This window comes from Hyposmocoma kahamanoa, unplaced genomic scaffold, assembly GCF_003589595.1.
Source record: "Hyposmocoma kahamanoa isolate Upper Pololo Valley unplaced genomic scaffold, ASM358959v1 65, whole genome shotgun sequence".
Classification (NCBI taxonomy): Eukaryota; Metazoa; Arthropoda; class Insecta; order Lepidoptera; family Cosmopterigidae; genus Hyposmocoma; species Hyposmocoma kahamanoa.
In genome coordinates this window covers 9,135,401-9,151,938 of record NW_020653853.1, presented here as the reverse complement: position 1 = coordinate 9,151,938, position 16,538 = coordinate 9,135,401, and the positions used below count along the sequence as shown (strand labels likewise).

General features: G+C 34.6%; 1 protein-coding gene across 2 annotated transcripts in view; it reads left to right on the top strand.

The window, feature by feature from the left end:
• LOC113231294 (cGMP-dependent protein kinase, isozyme 2 forms cD4/T1/T3A/T3B-like) overlaps positions 1-16,538 on the top strand; it is a 219,929-nt gene that overhangs the window by 161,671 nt on the left and 41,720 nt on the right. The window contains exon 1 of one of the 2 annotated variants that reach the window (XM_026465554.1): positions 14,094-15,878. The exons of the other annotated variant lie outside the window; for it this stretch is intronic. Within the exon in view, the coding sequence (XP_026321339.1) occupies positions 14,249-15,878 (1,630 nt within the window). The 5' untranslated portion in view covers positions 14,094-14,248. Of the gene's footprint in view, positions 1-14,093; positions 15,879-16,538 lie in introns of those variants that run through there. 2 annotated transcript variants of the gene reach the window in all.

The following is a 16,538-nucleotide window of genomic DNA, read 5'->3' as shown; positions in this document are numbered from 1 at the left end:
TTCGATTCCGGGTCCCGGGTTCGAGAGAAATATTTGTATGGCCTACATTTATTTCTCTCGTGAGTTTGAGTGTAATTTGTGTTTGTCTATGGCACCCGCGATACAAGGTTTCCCTAGTGCGCGGCTTTGAATGTCACAAAAAGTACTATGCTACTATGTTAATAAAAAGCAATTAATCATTGTAATCGATCCTTTTGATCGACGTTATAAAATACAGGTTTTTTTCACATTTATCAGTTTAGTTCCCAGGTAAATCAAGCAAGTGTTTTAAAATCTTTGAATGGAGTATTACTTACTTTTAAAAATTAAATAATTTCCGTATGAAGCAAAATATCTTATCTATTTTCCCACCGTGTCGCATAGCCCTGGAACACCCTGTATAATAATTACGACAGAAAAATCAGAAACTACAAGAGGTGAGCGATAACGGTTTGTAACTTTGTAACCATAACGCATTTTGAATTGCATTTGTCGCAATAGGCAATTTTAACCGATTTCCACTCTATTAGGGTCACGTCACATTATGCCTTTAATAGGACGGTTCGACCAGTCCACAGAAACGCAGTTTATTCCTATTTTGTATTTTAACCAATGAAATTTATTAAAATTTTCTTTTTAAAATTATATGCAAACCTTTTGGGGATACCCTAAATAATTACAAAAACATACGGGCACCAAACGACCACTATTTTTGACCAAAAAGACCCCAAGTGCGTGCTTGTGCGTGCGTGTCTCGGAAGACAATAACACTTTATCTTAGACTTTGAATCAAATACTGAAAACACAAGCAATGCCTTTATTAAATCAATATAAATAACAAAATAAAAATTGTTTCACAGTTAAGCTAGTTACATTTGAAATAGTCTTTACTATTAAACACTGTTTACTTATTCGTAAGATTCTCCTGATAATAATGAGTAAGAAATTCTTAAGGTAGGTAAATAGACAATTGACATATTTATCATTTTAAATATCACATGATGGACATAACCTGAAAGAGCTAAACGAAACACTACTGAACGTTTTTGTCATTCAAGTACGAAGCTGTATAATGAAAGATCGGAATAGTAAATATTCCAAAACTTCAATTTGAAGAAATACACATAGACTGGATATAAGTACCTACGCTCGCTCCGAAATACCGGAATTATTGTTTTGTGTGTTGTTCTATGTCTTTGATGTCTAACTAGCTGTTATAGCTATTCCTTTTCTACGGCAGTGTATTTAAAAGAAAAAAAATATAAATTTAAATATAACTATGTCCATTCCACTTTTAAATAATTACAGTGAGGCAATAGACACTAATTCAAGTCCAGTCAGATCGAAGGAATTTTTCTTTGTGCTTGTTTGACCGTTGTATTATTAATAATAATGAACTACTCGAAAATTTTAGAAAAAATATATAATAATAATAATAAACGCACACACTCAACATAACCTTGCACTAAGGAAATTCTGTGTCGCGGGTACCATGGACACATACACAGACAACCACAAATTACGCCCAAACTCACGAGAGAAATAAATGTAAACCATACAAATATTTCTCCCGGCCCGGGAATCGAACCTGGGACCTCTGCGTGGCAGTCAACCGTTGGGCCACGGAGGCAGTTATAGGCTTAGAATATCATAGTAGTAAGAACATCAATACAAAATAAATGTATAACTGTTCCTTTCTTTTTTACATTTTTTTACACTGTTGTTTTCATTTTTTACATTTTAGTTTTTGTCAGGGATTATTATTCACTCCACGTCTATTTATTACTTTAGCAGCAGTAGAGCTCCCTGTGAAAGAGTTCGTCCAGCTATTTCTGCCGCTAAGTAGTAATGTGAACATTACCGCGTTCCGGATTGAAAGGGTCAGGGTGCTGATGAAATTACAGGCCATGGTACTTGTCAAATTATATTTCAGGGAGACTCTGCGATCTTTGCGATTTAAAGCTCTGAATCGCTTACCACCAACCGCATGACATGTTCGTCCCGTCATTTGGTATTATAAAAAAAACTTGAAGCTTACTAAATATAATGTCTATTTCGATTTCTAATAGCTTTTAGCATTAGGCTTTTGTCATCGACAAAGTTACTGTATTATTGAATGGTTAACTACGAAACATAGTTTTTAAACGAGTCAGTGTCAGATATATTTATAACGCTCGCGTGACGGCTATAACTAGGTAGGTATTATAATATTATTGCCAGGTATTATTACGGCTAGGTACAGTGAGATACAGTAACATCGTAATCAAATACCTTACTCTGCGGTGTGGCCTGGCAATGTAGTTTTGTAATATGGAGTTACTTTATATAGAACTTTCAAATTGTTGTACAAAGAAACTAAATAGATATTTTGTAAATTCGATGTCATTTGTCTTTGTTTCGCAATTATGTTCTATTTTCGGTAATAACAATAATTAGAAGGTGGAACATTTAATTAAACTCAACTTCGGGTAATATAAATTGCGAAGGTAATTAATATCTATTTAGTATATAATCTCCTGGCTCTGCGCTCAATTGAATATTCAGGAATGTTCAAAATATAAGTATATGAGTTTAAGCTTAGAAAATTAATTAATAAAAAGATTAAATAAATTAAAAATCATATAAAGTCTGACTTCTAAACCTACTTTGCTAGTGTTGATAAGTCAATCAATCAAGTACAGCTGTGAAGCAAAAACTTTCTTACATAAAAACAGACGCTTCATAAAATAAAAACTAGTACTCCTCTGCTTTTTCATCCCACATTCGTGATGTACGAGCAATTGGTATAGATTACACGTCCCAATTATTCGTCTAAACAGTAGAACATTGTCGGAATAAACGCACAAATTGAGATGCTCTACAATTGTTCGAAGGCACTCGTGCGAGATGTGTATCTCGACACGGTCGCGTAAATTGTCTTTACGCATGCATTCTGCTTAAGTGACCAACCATATCGATTTCTCTCGCCGCCGATCTGAATACGCGACATTGCGATCGTCTCTTGTCTTTTTTTAGACCCAATTTCCACCGGATAATAGTTTTTATTGTTTCAAATTTCAAATAGCGACAATCGAACATCAAATGGTTCTTTGTATAAAATTACGTGTACATATGATAAAGAATGGGACAATAATGATTATTAAATTGTTTCTAATCAGTTGAGAGAGATAATAATGGACACAATAAGGAATAGTTTCGAAATTCTTATTAATCTATACGGAGGATTTGTAGGCATAAACGGTGGATGAACTCTAGTTAATCATATTGAAGACTTAAGAACGCTCCACTTTCTTTCGTATCCTCTATATACTTAAGAACTTAAAATAATTTTACTTCTGTTGTTTACTCGATGGATGCCATAATAATAATTTCATTGACACGTTATATGTGAAAAAGGGAATAACTAAAATCACGAGTTTCAAGGCGTGTTCATCTTGGTACATGAAATTAGTGGCTGTTAAAATTGGGAAATTGTACACGTGATGATATTGATAAAAGACAGTGAGTATGACTACAAATGTATAAACAAAATTGATAGTTCAGGGAAAAAAGAGCGTAATCGCAATTTTTTATCAAAAATAAGCTTTTGATGTAAGTTATTTAAAAATGCTCTTTCAATCTTCTATTTGAAGATTTAGTGTTTGCTAAAGATATCTTTTTTGCGTAAACATATTTGAGGAATAAAAAAAGGATATCGAGTTCTTAGGTTTATGTGATTGTTACGCCTTGAAAATGTAAATATTTTTTTCGGATATGAATCGCGTACGTTTGATAATGTTCTTTGGTAAAAAATGGGTATAAATAAGGTATTTAAATTAATAACTTTTCTAACTATTGTTCAGAATACACAGGTTCGCATTATTATGAGCCATATAGTTATTGTTATTACATATTAACTTGTTAATACGTTTTTTTAAATTAACAAATTAAATGAAGTAAAAACTCGTATTGTTAAAATAATATATTTTAGCGAAATATATGCAGTGTAAATTGGAATATTCTTTGATAAATTAAAAATAAGGTATTTAAATTAATGTTTTTTGTAACTATAGTGAAAAATGGGGTGGTTTGCATTAATAATAGACAAAAATGACTTTACTAACTTAGTCTGCCGTGACCATGGCACCTGTAAACGACCCGAAACGTTGGTTTGTTTGGAAAAACATTAAATGCGATTTATATTTAAAAAACAGTTTAATTTTCAATAAATAAGATACCAATATAAATGTTTATTATATGTACATTTTCACTTTTATTTCGTCGTCCATTTTATATTACAATAAATTTTACGCCGCTCCTTCCGCTAGGTATCGACATGCTGCTTCTATTCAGAAAAAAGAATATTGTAACTCAAAAAAAATAAAGCCCGTAAATTGAATGCGATGTTAACGTCACTCACGAACCAAATAAAAAGCATATTCTTCAAGCGAAAGTTCGTAGTGTCTTGTTTCTTTATATGGCCATAGAAAACCATTTTCAAAACACAGTATGCTTAAAAAATGTACATTTAAAAATGAATAACCAACATTCCAAATATTGTATTATGTATGTTAATTCGATAATGGTACTTATGCCACACAATAAAATCAATGACCGAGGTGCCTCGGTGGCTGAACGGTTAACAAGCTAGACTGCCACGCAGTGCTCCCAGGTACGATTCCCGAGCCGGGAGAAATGTTTGTATGGACTACATTTATTTCTTTCGTGACTGTGGCTGTAATGTGTGTGTCCATGTCACCCATATATTTATTTAACAAGATTCCGATTGATATTCAAAATTTGCCATTTACGAAGTTTAAAACTATAGTGAAAGAAAAACTGTATTAAAGTTTATTTATTATACATTTTCTGCGTACTTGGATGACAAAAATCCGTGTTAGCTAAGATGTTTCAAATGAATATAGTAAATGATAATGTATTCAAATGTATATTTACAAAGAACGACCCCTAGAGTTTTGTTACTCATTCTTCTCAGGGCCTTAGGAATGAGCTATTCCCTACACAGGCACAGTTGAAATAATCACATTGATTAAACCTAGTAGAGTTTATTTATTTAATCAACATGATGATTTCAACTGTAATTTTCTTACCTATGAAATAAAGATGATGTGCGTTTGAGTTTGGGTTACTAAGTTTTTTTGAATTTGGAATCTCTGGAAAAATTTGCGTACACAAAAAGTGCGGAATTCCGAAAAATTCCGAACTAATGAAGTTAACAATACAAAAGTGCTCTTCTACTTATAAAGTTATATAACATACATATTGAAACACTAATATCTATTAACAAGCTGCATAAATGACATATAATAAAAGTGCCCACTTTTATTGTAAGTGCGACAGGGAGCTTGCCCGCATGCCATCCATTCTAGTTGTATTGTTCATTTACAAGATGGAAACGAATGGAGTTACATTAACCAGACGTGGATTTAGTCATCTATTTCGTGATATTACTTTAATTTTTTCTATCGTTCGTTAGAAGAACAAATTTCTCATTACAGTCAGTAGGTCAGAATACCATTTTAATAAAAATAGAAAAAAGTTAATATACTATTCGAAATTTTCAGGTAAACGTCATAGTTTACGTTACGATTTTTTTTATCATATCAAGTGATAGGACGAACAAGTCGTGAGCTTATATAGCAAAGTTCACAGGGGCATTGCCGTTGCGCCCGTCACCCTGAGACATGAGTTCACATGTCCATGTGCCTTTAGTTTCACAAACACCTTTATCCTTAAGAACCGAAACGCAGTAATTCACACATTACTGCTTGGTGGCAGAAATAGGTAAGGTGATAGTACTTCCCTGGACGAATCCTTTCACAAGGAGCTCTACTGGCTCTATTCACTATAGAATCACTACTCTTTAAAGGTTAGCCAGATTTAAAATGCGAAAAATATATCATTAGTTTTTTCCTATTTTAAACATATTTAGAATATCTCACAGCTCACTGAAATATTAATATGAACGTTAACGTCGAAATTGAATAACATTACTTACTATGTATACATTATTGCTTGTCAATAGAAATGGAGGTAAAAAAATGCAAAATTTTATTTGATACTCAGTTTTTCTTAGGGTACATAAATTGAATCTCTGACTACATCCCTGATGATGCCAACAGCTCCTATTCACGCCCTGTTCCACTCGGCTATCGTGAACGAGACATGAATTAAATGATGTTTATTACAATGACAGTTTGTTTCACAATCGTCATATAATTCCACTTACTGCTGTTATGTTTTCGCAGAATTGCTCCTAATGAGAACCCAATTTGTTACAAACTGTTCTTTCGAATTGCACCCCTCATCGACGTCAACCTTAACACCAGTAGAGCTCCATGGCATTGCCACCTTACCTATTCTAGCGCCAAGCAGTAATGTGTGCATTACTGCGTTCCGGGTTTGACAGGTAAGGGTGCTGGTGAAATTACCGGCACATGGGACTTGCCAGCTCATGTCTCAGATGCTCATGTCGCAGTGGCAGTGCCTCTTAGATAAAGCTCTGAGTAAGCTCTGAGTGGCACTGCAACTGCTATAGGAGGTGTGTCGCTTTCCACCAGTGACACGACTTGTTCGTTCTTCTTGTTGTTAAAAAAAAATTTTACTGCGTATTAACTAACTTATGTATGAACAATACATTCGGTTTGAAATTAAATTATCTATTTTTGCGTGTAAATTTTATAAACAACGGATGTTTGCATGTAAAGAGAAATTGCTTTTTATTCAATTTGAAGGATTTAACTGTGAATTTTACTTCGTAAAAAGAGCTTAATAAATTGTGGTTTTGCCAATATCCTTTCAAAAATTGAACCAGTCGTCACGTATAAAAATTAAAGTGTAACTAAAAAGAACATCTGTAAAAGTGAAATTGTAGCAATTTTGCGTCACAAATTAAAATTCATAAATTAGATATGCAGTTTCTACTTTTACTTTGCTCTGTGCATTGTGCTCAATATTTCGGTTTTATTGATTTTGTTGTTGTAATTTTTATTCCATATTTAATCGTGGTCAATATGCGCAAGTTTTTTTTTATAATTACTAAGTGACGGGATTAACAACTTGCATACGAAGCTTTAAATCGTAAAGATCTGATTGACATTGTCACTGTATCCGTTTAATTGAGACATTAGTTGACAATTCCCATGTAGGCACATGGGATTTGTAATATTACTATATTACCATCATCCTCATTTATTCGAGACGAATTTCATCTCGCTCACGTCGCGCGGAGACCGCGTTGCCGCCGCGTAGCGACCGCATCTAACTGTCATGGCAAAGTACACTCTCTATTTATTTGGCTTTTACACTTAAATGAGCGTCCCGGACGCGCGGGCGAGGTAGGCTTGTCTTTGGTCTACCCGGCGACCCGCGTTTGTAAAATGTAAAATGTGGTAACAGGGCGGTCGCCGCGCGGCGGCCGCACGACAACGTTCGCGTCGTGAAACGACTGCTGCTTACCCTTCAAAATCGAGACGCCTAGTAATGCTCACATTACTGCTTGGCGGCAGAAATAGCTAAAGTGGCAGTACTTCTGGACGAACTGTTTCACAAGGAGCTCTAATGTTACAAAAAGTCTGAATCATATTAGGGACAGGCCCGTACGACTGCGATAAACCAACGTTACCAATAGAAAAAACGCCTCGCCTAAGATTCTAAACTATGCATGTTTCTTTCATTCGGAGAAATTATAACACAAAGTAAATTATGACTTCTGTCATATTTGGTTTTTAGTCAATGTCGAACAACAATTTAATGCTCTAATTTGCAATGTTTATTATTTGTTTCATGTGCATACCTAATTAACACATAGTTACGCCACATCACCTATAGACATAGTTGTTGCGCCACCTTCGAAGCTAAGTCTGTAAACGGTTACGTTCTGCACTCATTGTGCTATAGTTTTTGCTTCTTGCTTATCGAGGAGTGTAATTCTTGTATTTATTACTGTAAAAAATAAATGCCCCATTACACGGATCGAGCAAAGACCAGACGAGATAATCGGAAAACTATTATCAATGCAAAACATGAAATTGTTATTTGTTTTTCGAAATGTTGTGTCTCTTCTTCTTCTTTCGTCTTCTTTAAATGACATTTCGGTAAATTTCCAGATTTTGGCTTAAGGTGCCAAAACCGGTGCGGGGGTTTTAGCCTGTTTGCGTACTCCATCCGATTCGTATTCGTTCCAAATCCGAGACTATACAAATCTAGAAAACTCGGACCCATTTCGGAAGTAGCTTGCGTACTAAGTTGGATTCGTATATCACTTGTACACCTAGAGGTGAGATGGAGATCAAATGCACAGTTACATTTGAATAAAAAAAAGGTGAAATGATCCTATAACATTTCAGATAGTCATTTCTCGGATTCGGAACAGGGGATCTACTCTCGATCTCCGTCCGACATCCGTCAGACACAATTACTGCCAAATAAGCAATACTTGACCAAATGAAATGACGCGTGATGCAAATGAAGCTTCATTCTTGATACTTATCTTTTAATTTTGTTGAATATTACTTATTTCACAGAAATTGTTTCGGACGGATGTCGGACGGAGACCGAGAGTAGTAGAGACGCTTTTATTATCGCCTAAAATATGTCAATTCGCTGATTTTAAAATAGTTAAGATATTAATAATTGTAACTTTTTATTGAAAAAAAAAACCGACCTCAAAAGTTTGTTTATCGGATTTTTTGATTTCCTTGGGATCGCCTCATCTGATTCTGACTTCTTGGTGACAATGAGAGTGTTACGGACTCTTTTGTACATCTTCCTTTTCTGATTGTCATGGCGACGGTGATTTGTTGAATTACATGTATTGTGTCAAATGAAAAGTCGACTTTTGTTTCCGGAAAATAATTAGAAATTTATGATAGTCGAAACGAACCCAGAACAGCATTAGGGACTACCTCGAGTGTATACCCTTTCAAACAAAAAAAGAATGTTCAAAATCGGTACACAATTGATGGAGAAATTGGTGAATACACGGATATGCCTAAAACATCTTAAACATTTTTGATGATTTCCTTCGATTTTCATAGGATCCCCTCATTTGATTCTAACTTGGTGACAATGGCACTACTGCAAGAGTGCACCCTTTGAAACAAAGAAATAATTTTCAAAATCGGTCCATAATTGATGGAGATATCTGAAAACATACATAGAGCCGAACGTATAACCTCCTCCTTTTTTTAAGACGGTTAAAAAACCTATTAGAGGGGGTTGCAGATCTCGTTTTGATGATCCTAGATGTGTTAATAACTCAATTCAACTAAAAATGACGTTTACGTTAGTTACGATGAGGAGGGCAGAGCTATGAAACAATTGTTGATAACTTCAATAATAAATAAATCATAAATATTCAATGTGTTACTAAAAGTACCAGCAAAGTATACACTCATGTGTTATTTCAAATTCCTAACGAACGTGAGTTAAAGTAATTAAATTTGAAAACACCAAACATCTTCGGATTTTAATTGTAACATCATTGGCAATCAAGTTTCACATCCTTGCATTCATAATGTAATGGTAAAATAACTAAAATTTATTAACTCAGAACCCGCATCGGATTCAAGGCCAATCCATGCGTGCAATATGTATTTTTGAGATTTCATAGTTGCGTTTGTAAATGTGCCTTTGGTAATCCATCCGTGAAATTTCTATTCCTTAACTACTTCGGCAATTTGCAGCATTGTAACTGCGTGGTTTTTAACGCACCACTGAATTCTGCAGTAACTAAAAGGCACTTCAAAATTTTCCTTGCTAATGTTCCTATGGTTCTGTTAACACTTTCTGTTGATTTTCTATAACTTTCGATTAGAATTATTAAGTATTTTCTGTTTTCACTTTGATTCTTTGTTGGGCTTTTTTACGCAGGTGCGGTTATTCTTGCATTCACTTTTTTCTTATAATTTAATCTTTTTCAATAGTAATTTCCATCCTTTTCTCATAAAAATGTAATATCGTAAGGTAGATTTGATTTAATCTCTTAAATAGATAAATCTCTTAAAACGATTTGTTATAAATTTTTCTACTAAATAGTCAGTAAAGATGACAGTGCTATTCTCTTTATAGACAGAAAGGTAAGTAATAAATAATAATTCAACATCAATAAATAAATTAAAACATGGATCAGTGACTGTTCCGGCTATTAGAAGGTTTTGTTCGACCTTCGAGTGTATACATTTGGTAGCTCGCCGGTCACGGCTATGCTTTGCATCGATTCACCAGTTTTAACTTCACCTTCGCTAATTACATTCTACAAAATTGTCGCTCCACTTTTAGCATCCGTTCGAGTTTCGTACATTTTTCTTTCGAATCATATTATTTCAACAAGTGCTTAATTGACGTATTTCACACTACATATGACTCCACGTTGAAACAATTCATTAGTCGCATATTGTTAACAACTAAGAAACATCTTAAAATTTTTCACAATTGACTATTTTATTTGTTCAAATATTAACTCACATGCTGTTTCTTCATATTAACGCATGCGACTTATTGTAGAATTAAAGCTATTATTATTGTTACCCTACCGTATTTCTAATTCTAACTCTCTCCACCTCTGGTATCTTCGAAATATAAACGTCAATGTCCTTTGCACCTTTTGTGATATGAGCTACGAGCTTTTCAGAATATCCAGGTACATTATTTATCTCTATCGAAACTACGTAGCTCTCGCTCGCACTCATTTTAAGTTTATGCGCAAGAGTCGCTCTTAGTCTGAGAATGAGTAGAGCAGTAAGCGGAGCGGCGTTGACGTGATTGGTCGCCGCGTCGTCGATGCGTCGCGTTCTGAATTTTAAATAGTCGCGATCGACTTTACTGTGACCGAAACAATGATTTGTACTTAGTTAAAAGTTTTTGTTTCTTCACATAAGTTAATATGAAATATTGATAAAGTTGTTTTTATGTGATGGTAAAGTGATTTTGTGTAAAGGTGTTAAACCGTGATGTTTTTTACGGAAGTCTATCTAAAACTTCAAAGGATTCGTTGTGTCGATCATGATTACGGCAGAACTGGATCACTTATATCCGCTTTATGCTACAACACGTTTTTATTATCTTTGTTTTGTATTAAGCTGTTTTAAACGTGCATTGACTTTTGCTTAAAATAAATAGTGCTCTCGTTCCAAACTTAATCAAGAAAGGTTATGCCTCTCACCTTTGCCTTGTGTGCGTCTTTATTTTCATAACTAAACCGAAAGTGGTAGTATAGAAGACTTTCAAGCACCACAAGGTTATTGCAAGCCACCCGTGTTCGCGTGCGCTACTCGTATGTGTCGTGAAAGTGTCGCGGTCTTCACCGTGAAAATATATTGCATATTAATGTACTACACAAGAGCTTTCTATATCTGCAACCGCAGAATCTCTTGTTTGGATTATCACCTCTATGCATCTCCAATCGTCATTGTTATCCATTTTACTCTACGGTTTTTTTCCGTGTACACACCTAAATCCGTCAAAGGAAATACGATAATCGTTAATAATGATTCGTTCTATTGCATTAGTACTCGCGCTTCGACGGTCTTAATTAAATCAAGATTGCAGGCACTTTGCTTTGTTTATCGACTAGACGTCAATCTACTGTGGACGATCATATGGATCGTGTCACGTTTTGGTTTTCAATCAGACATAGAATAGAAAGTTGTATAGATAATTGCATAGATAATATAATTTTTATTTAATGACCTTTAGCTTCAGTTGTGCATTTAACAAAATGGCGCGCAACAATCATTGCGTCATTTTTATCAATATATCAGTCTAAACTATTAGAAGAATCATCAGACCATAGAAAGTTTGCATTTTTCATATGCCACAACTATTGTTATGACAAAACAATGAAGTGAAATTATTATTGTTCATAAATTGTTTCAACATACCCAACTAATAATATTGATAATAGGAATGTTGTTGATGTTGTTGTTGAGCCATAATTTGCCACAAAGACATATTATGTATAGTCACGGATAATTGTAGAAATGTGATAAACTAATTGAGTCAACCTTTCACAAAGCATGGTATGCTGTTGTTTAAATAATGAATCCATAGAAATTCGGTTCATACTCATAGATACCGATGTCACTGTAATAATAGAAATGGATGCCATTGTTTGGTTCCAGTAACTTACCGTTACAGCTCTAAATAATCCTTACTGCCCTGTTTAAGTAGACTGACTTAAAATAACTCTTTGGCAAAGTCTTCCATACTGTTTATGAGAGGTGAACCAACACTTACCATTGAATTGGTGTTACCGAGGTTTGAATCTGTATTGTACAAACCTTAATTGTTTTTTAACGATGGTTTGTTTATGACAACAACCCAGCAAAGTTGCTTTTCGTGTAACATTTGCTGTTAATGTTTTTCTGCATTGTATCTTTTGATCACAATTGTTTTATAAAATCGTCATGCATATACTACGCCACGTACATTTTAATATCAATGTGGCTGTCTTCTGTTGCGTTATTGTGATACTATTATTGTTTAGATCACATTTGTTGGAAGTTGTATTGTTTTCTTTCTTTTTTTAAGTCAATTATTTTTCTGTTTTACTGTAGTACGTTTTTTTTTATGAAACGAGATAATCAGACACTCCCCAAACTACACTGTATTGTCTTTGCTTCATTAAAAGAAGCCTAAATTATACTCGTTACTGATGTTGAGTTGCAGTTTTTTTTTCAAGAAAGTACAATAAATAAGGCATTCAGTGGTGATTTCTCAAGTTCTTGGATCCTATTCTCACGCATCATCGTTGACCAGTCGGCTGGATATGTGGACCAATGAACTGGTTTCAACCCGTCCATTGGCTCTTGCCTAGAAATCGTTTCCTACTAGATCGATCATGTGTTCAGTAATTGATACTAATTTTTTACTATAATCACTGAATAGGTACATTGTTATGCTTACATTTAGTTTATATTATTGTATTATATTTAATTACTGGAAAAATATAGGGGAGAAAAGCTGTTTTATATCAGTTTTTAAAGTTTTTTATTTGTTAATTATTGGTGTTTTTCCACATGGGAATTCGCAAAATCGACGATATGATAGGAATGTAGTAAATAACTTCGACTCATAAAAAAAAGTAAGCGTTTACATGAGAAAATTTTCCATGGACTATCTGAGACAAGTTCCATAATTGGCTTTCCACCTACTTTATGCTCGTCTCTGACCCGCAATCTTCTAATCGTCGTATCGCCAACCTCATAAGCTTAATTTATTCGTTCCTTGTGACTGTTTCTATAAAACTAGTTAAAAGTAGTTGCTTTCATTTTTATATCTCTATACGCATCAAGCGCATTATACGGTACAGTCCAGCATAGTGAAAGTGCTATAATGATAATAACAATAAAAGTTGTTAAAACTAGCTACTGTACAACGTTACTCAGTCCCATTATCTAATTGTTACGTAAGACGACACCATTTGCATTCTAGCGATGGACTCACGAGGCCTAGTTAAGAGTTTCCTTGTGGGCACGGATTAGGCTTGTCTTGTGCAATAGGGTGATTGTATCCCGTGACGGATGCGTCGGGCGTGTTTCTTGCTTTCGGCCTTTTAATTCAACATTAATGATTTTGTCCACCAAATTGATGTCGTTTCCAACTTGTCGTCGTTTTGCGCAATCCTATGTGGTTGCATTATTACATTTGTCGTAATGTATCTTAACACATCGTTATTTGTCGTTGTACAAGCAGTCAAGAATAGATTATTATTAGTTTGTGGTTCAGATGGTTTATTAAATAACCTATGATTGTTTTAACGATAATAGTTATTATGCAAGATATGTCAGTTTTCATAACATTTTTCTCTTGTCTTGGCGTTATTATAATAGACACCTTACGAGTTCTTGAATTAATACAGTGAATATATTTTTGATTTGTAGAACTAGCCACATTTAAATGCAGGGAAGTGAACTTGTTACAAAATCATTCCATTGTTGCAGTTTTAATAGGTCGAATGCTATTTCTATCGCAACAACATACAAAGGAGCATTGAGAAATAATACAGTATATGCAATTAATTTACGAACGCTTACTAATGAGCAGAACGTGTTGTAGAATACAGGGTTAAAATTGATCCAGGTGATTGATATTGATATCTTTTTTCTCTTTAGTACAACAATGAGTGTTTGATGTTTACTAAAAACACTTAAATGATGAAAGACAAAATGGAATTAGTACAACATGTACCTGATGTTATTAAAAAATGCTCGAATGTATGGTTTTGCAAATGTAAAAGTGAAGAGATATTGATAACATACCTGACAATATGAAAATAAAACACTATCCAGGAAAAGCCGTCATGGAGGACCCGTGGCTTTCTATCAACGACAGGACTATGGATCTTGTTTACGCTGCAAATTGGGTTGGGGCAAAGAATCTCACTACATTTAATGAAACTGATAATAGGTCTAATAAGGTCAAGTTTAACTCGATATCTAGAAGTAAATCATGCAGAGATGTAGATCGTATTAACGATCGAGATAATGAAAACAAAATTTATTCTCCCAAAGACAACGGCTACCATTATCCTAATAACGTTCCTAATGAAAACATATCTCAATTAGCAAAATATCAACAAAACATAGAAGAAAAGGCTAGAGCAAATAATAATCTCATTAGTCAAAATAAGTTGAAGCATAGCTATAGTTTTAAAGACATGCCAAACGGATATAGACCTTCAACGCTACGAAGAATTAAACGGAGAAATTTCACAGAATGGGATATCGAATCATTTGGTTCCAATAGTAAACCACCTCCAATGCCTCCGCAAAGAAAAGATTCTCTAAAGTATGCGCATAGACAAAGAAAAGTCGATTCAAAGAAAAATTACTACCCGCTGCCCGATCCTGGTCCAGTACCTTTAGACCCATCATCGGAATCATACTATGAATACTATTCAAGAGTAAATCAACAAAATAATGACACTGATAGCGACAAAATGAAGCAGCTGCAAAAAGAACCCAAAAAAGAACGTACCTCTCTCAACGGAGAGATTAAGCAGAATGGTACTGTACGTGGGTTCAGCAACGATATGTATCAAATAATAAATTCTATGGCAACTTTAGATTTAACTCCAATCAAATCCAGGAATGGAGAACAAAACCACGCGGATTGCGAAGCGGAAGATTTGGGCTTATATATGCAGCCTGTTAATGAGCCGTTATCTACATGCGATCCACTTCCTGAGCACACTACGCAACCAGTTAACGAACGAAACGGACGCAAAGAAGTAAAACCAAACTTTCGTTCTAAATCTTTGAGGGTAAAAAGTGAAGGAAGACCACCTCTTCGTGGCTATCTTGATGTTGTCCAACCTAAAAGTGAACCTTACAATGGTGTTACTGTTACGCAACCGAAAAGGAATCTATCGCCAAGTGAACAACTGACATTAATGCAGTACGAAATGTTTAATGGCCATCAAAAACCTGCCCCTGTGATCAGCAACGGGTTTCATTCCATCGATTTAGGAACAGAAAGTGACTATCGGACTACAAACGGTGTTGCGAAACATATCAAACGTGATAAGTACGGAAAATTATATAATACAGTAAGAGTTAAAAGTGACGATAGATATGATAGATATAACGACATTTTAAAAATGGGTTCTCCAAAGGAACGTATTAGTGAGGAACGAGTGCCTAATGGGAATGGTGTTTATTCGCGAAGTGCTAAAAGTTCATCAAGTGGGTCGGATTCGGACTTCTCAATACCGAGACCGAAGTTGATAGTTCCGGTGCACACGTATGGTTTACGAAAAAGGAGAACCGGAAATCTCTGTCAGAGAGATAGTAATGCAACCGATTCAACTCTAGATGCTGGAATATTATTAGATGTTACCCGTTTAGAAGATGAAGCCAACAAGTCCTTGGAGAAACATCCACAGAGTGGAAACGCAGGTAAAAAGAATGTTTTCTCTAGCAATAATCGGTTATAGCATAATTTAAATATACTTATTCTAAGTTAAAAGTAGCATTCAGACGTCACATTATGAGGACGCAATGGATCATAGGATTATGTCTCTATTTAGATTATGCCAACATTGATGATGATCGATGGTCTGTGAAGTATTTCTGAACTTCTTGCCCATAAATATAACAGACGAAGATTTTGTAGGATATATAAATAAATAAGGTAATTTGCATGGCTCTTTGCGGATCTTACGAAATTTGGTCTCCGCATTAAAACTAAGGCTCGAAATACTTTAACATGTTTAAGGCTTACGCAGCTGCTAAACAAACCGAAACTGGTATATCAATTAAAGTATGGCTCGACCTACTTTAGTATTAAATCACGCGTGAATGTGACGTTCAATTACCATAGCTAATATCATGACATTAATTTATTGAATGCAATGTTTTGGTTGCAAAAGCGGACGGAACAATATAGGGTAATCAAGCTACTAATTTGGTTATTTAGTTACGCACTGCTTCTGTACAAAACCAATTGCGATAAACTAATGAAATTTTGATTAAGGAATAAGTTCTCTAGGTGTCACGATTGCATATGAAAAGGTAAAGTTTTAAACAAAATAATACTATAGATAGTTATGCTGGCGT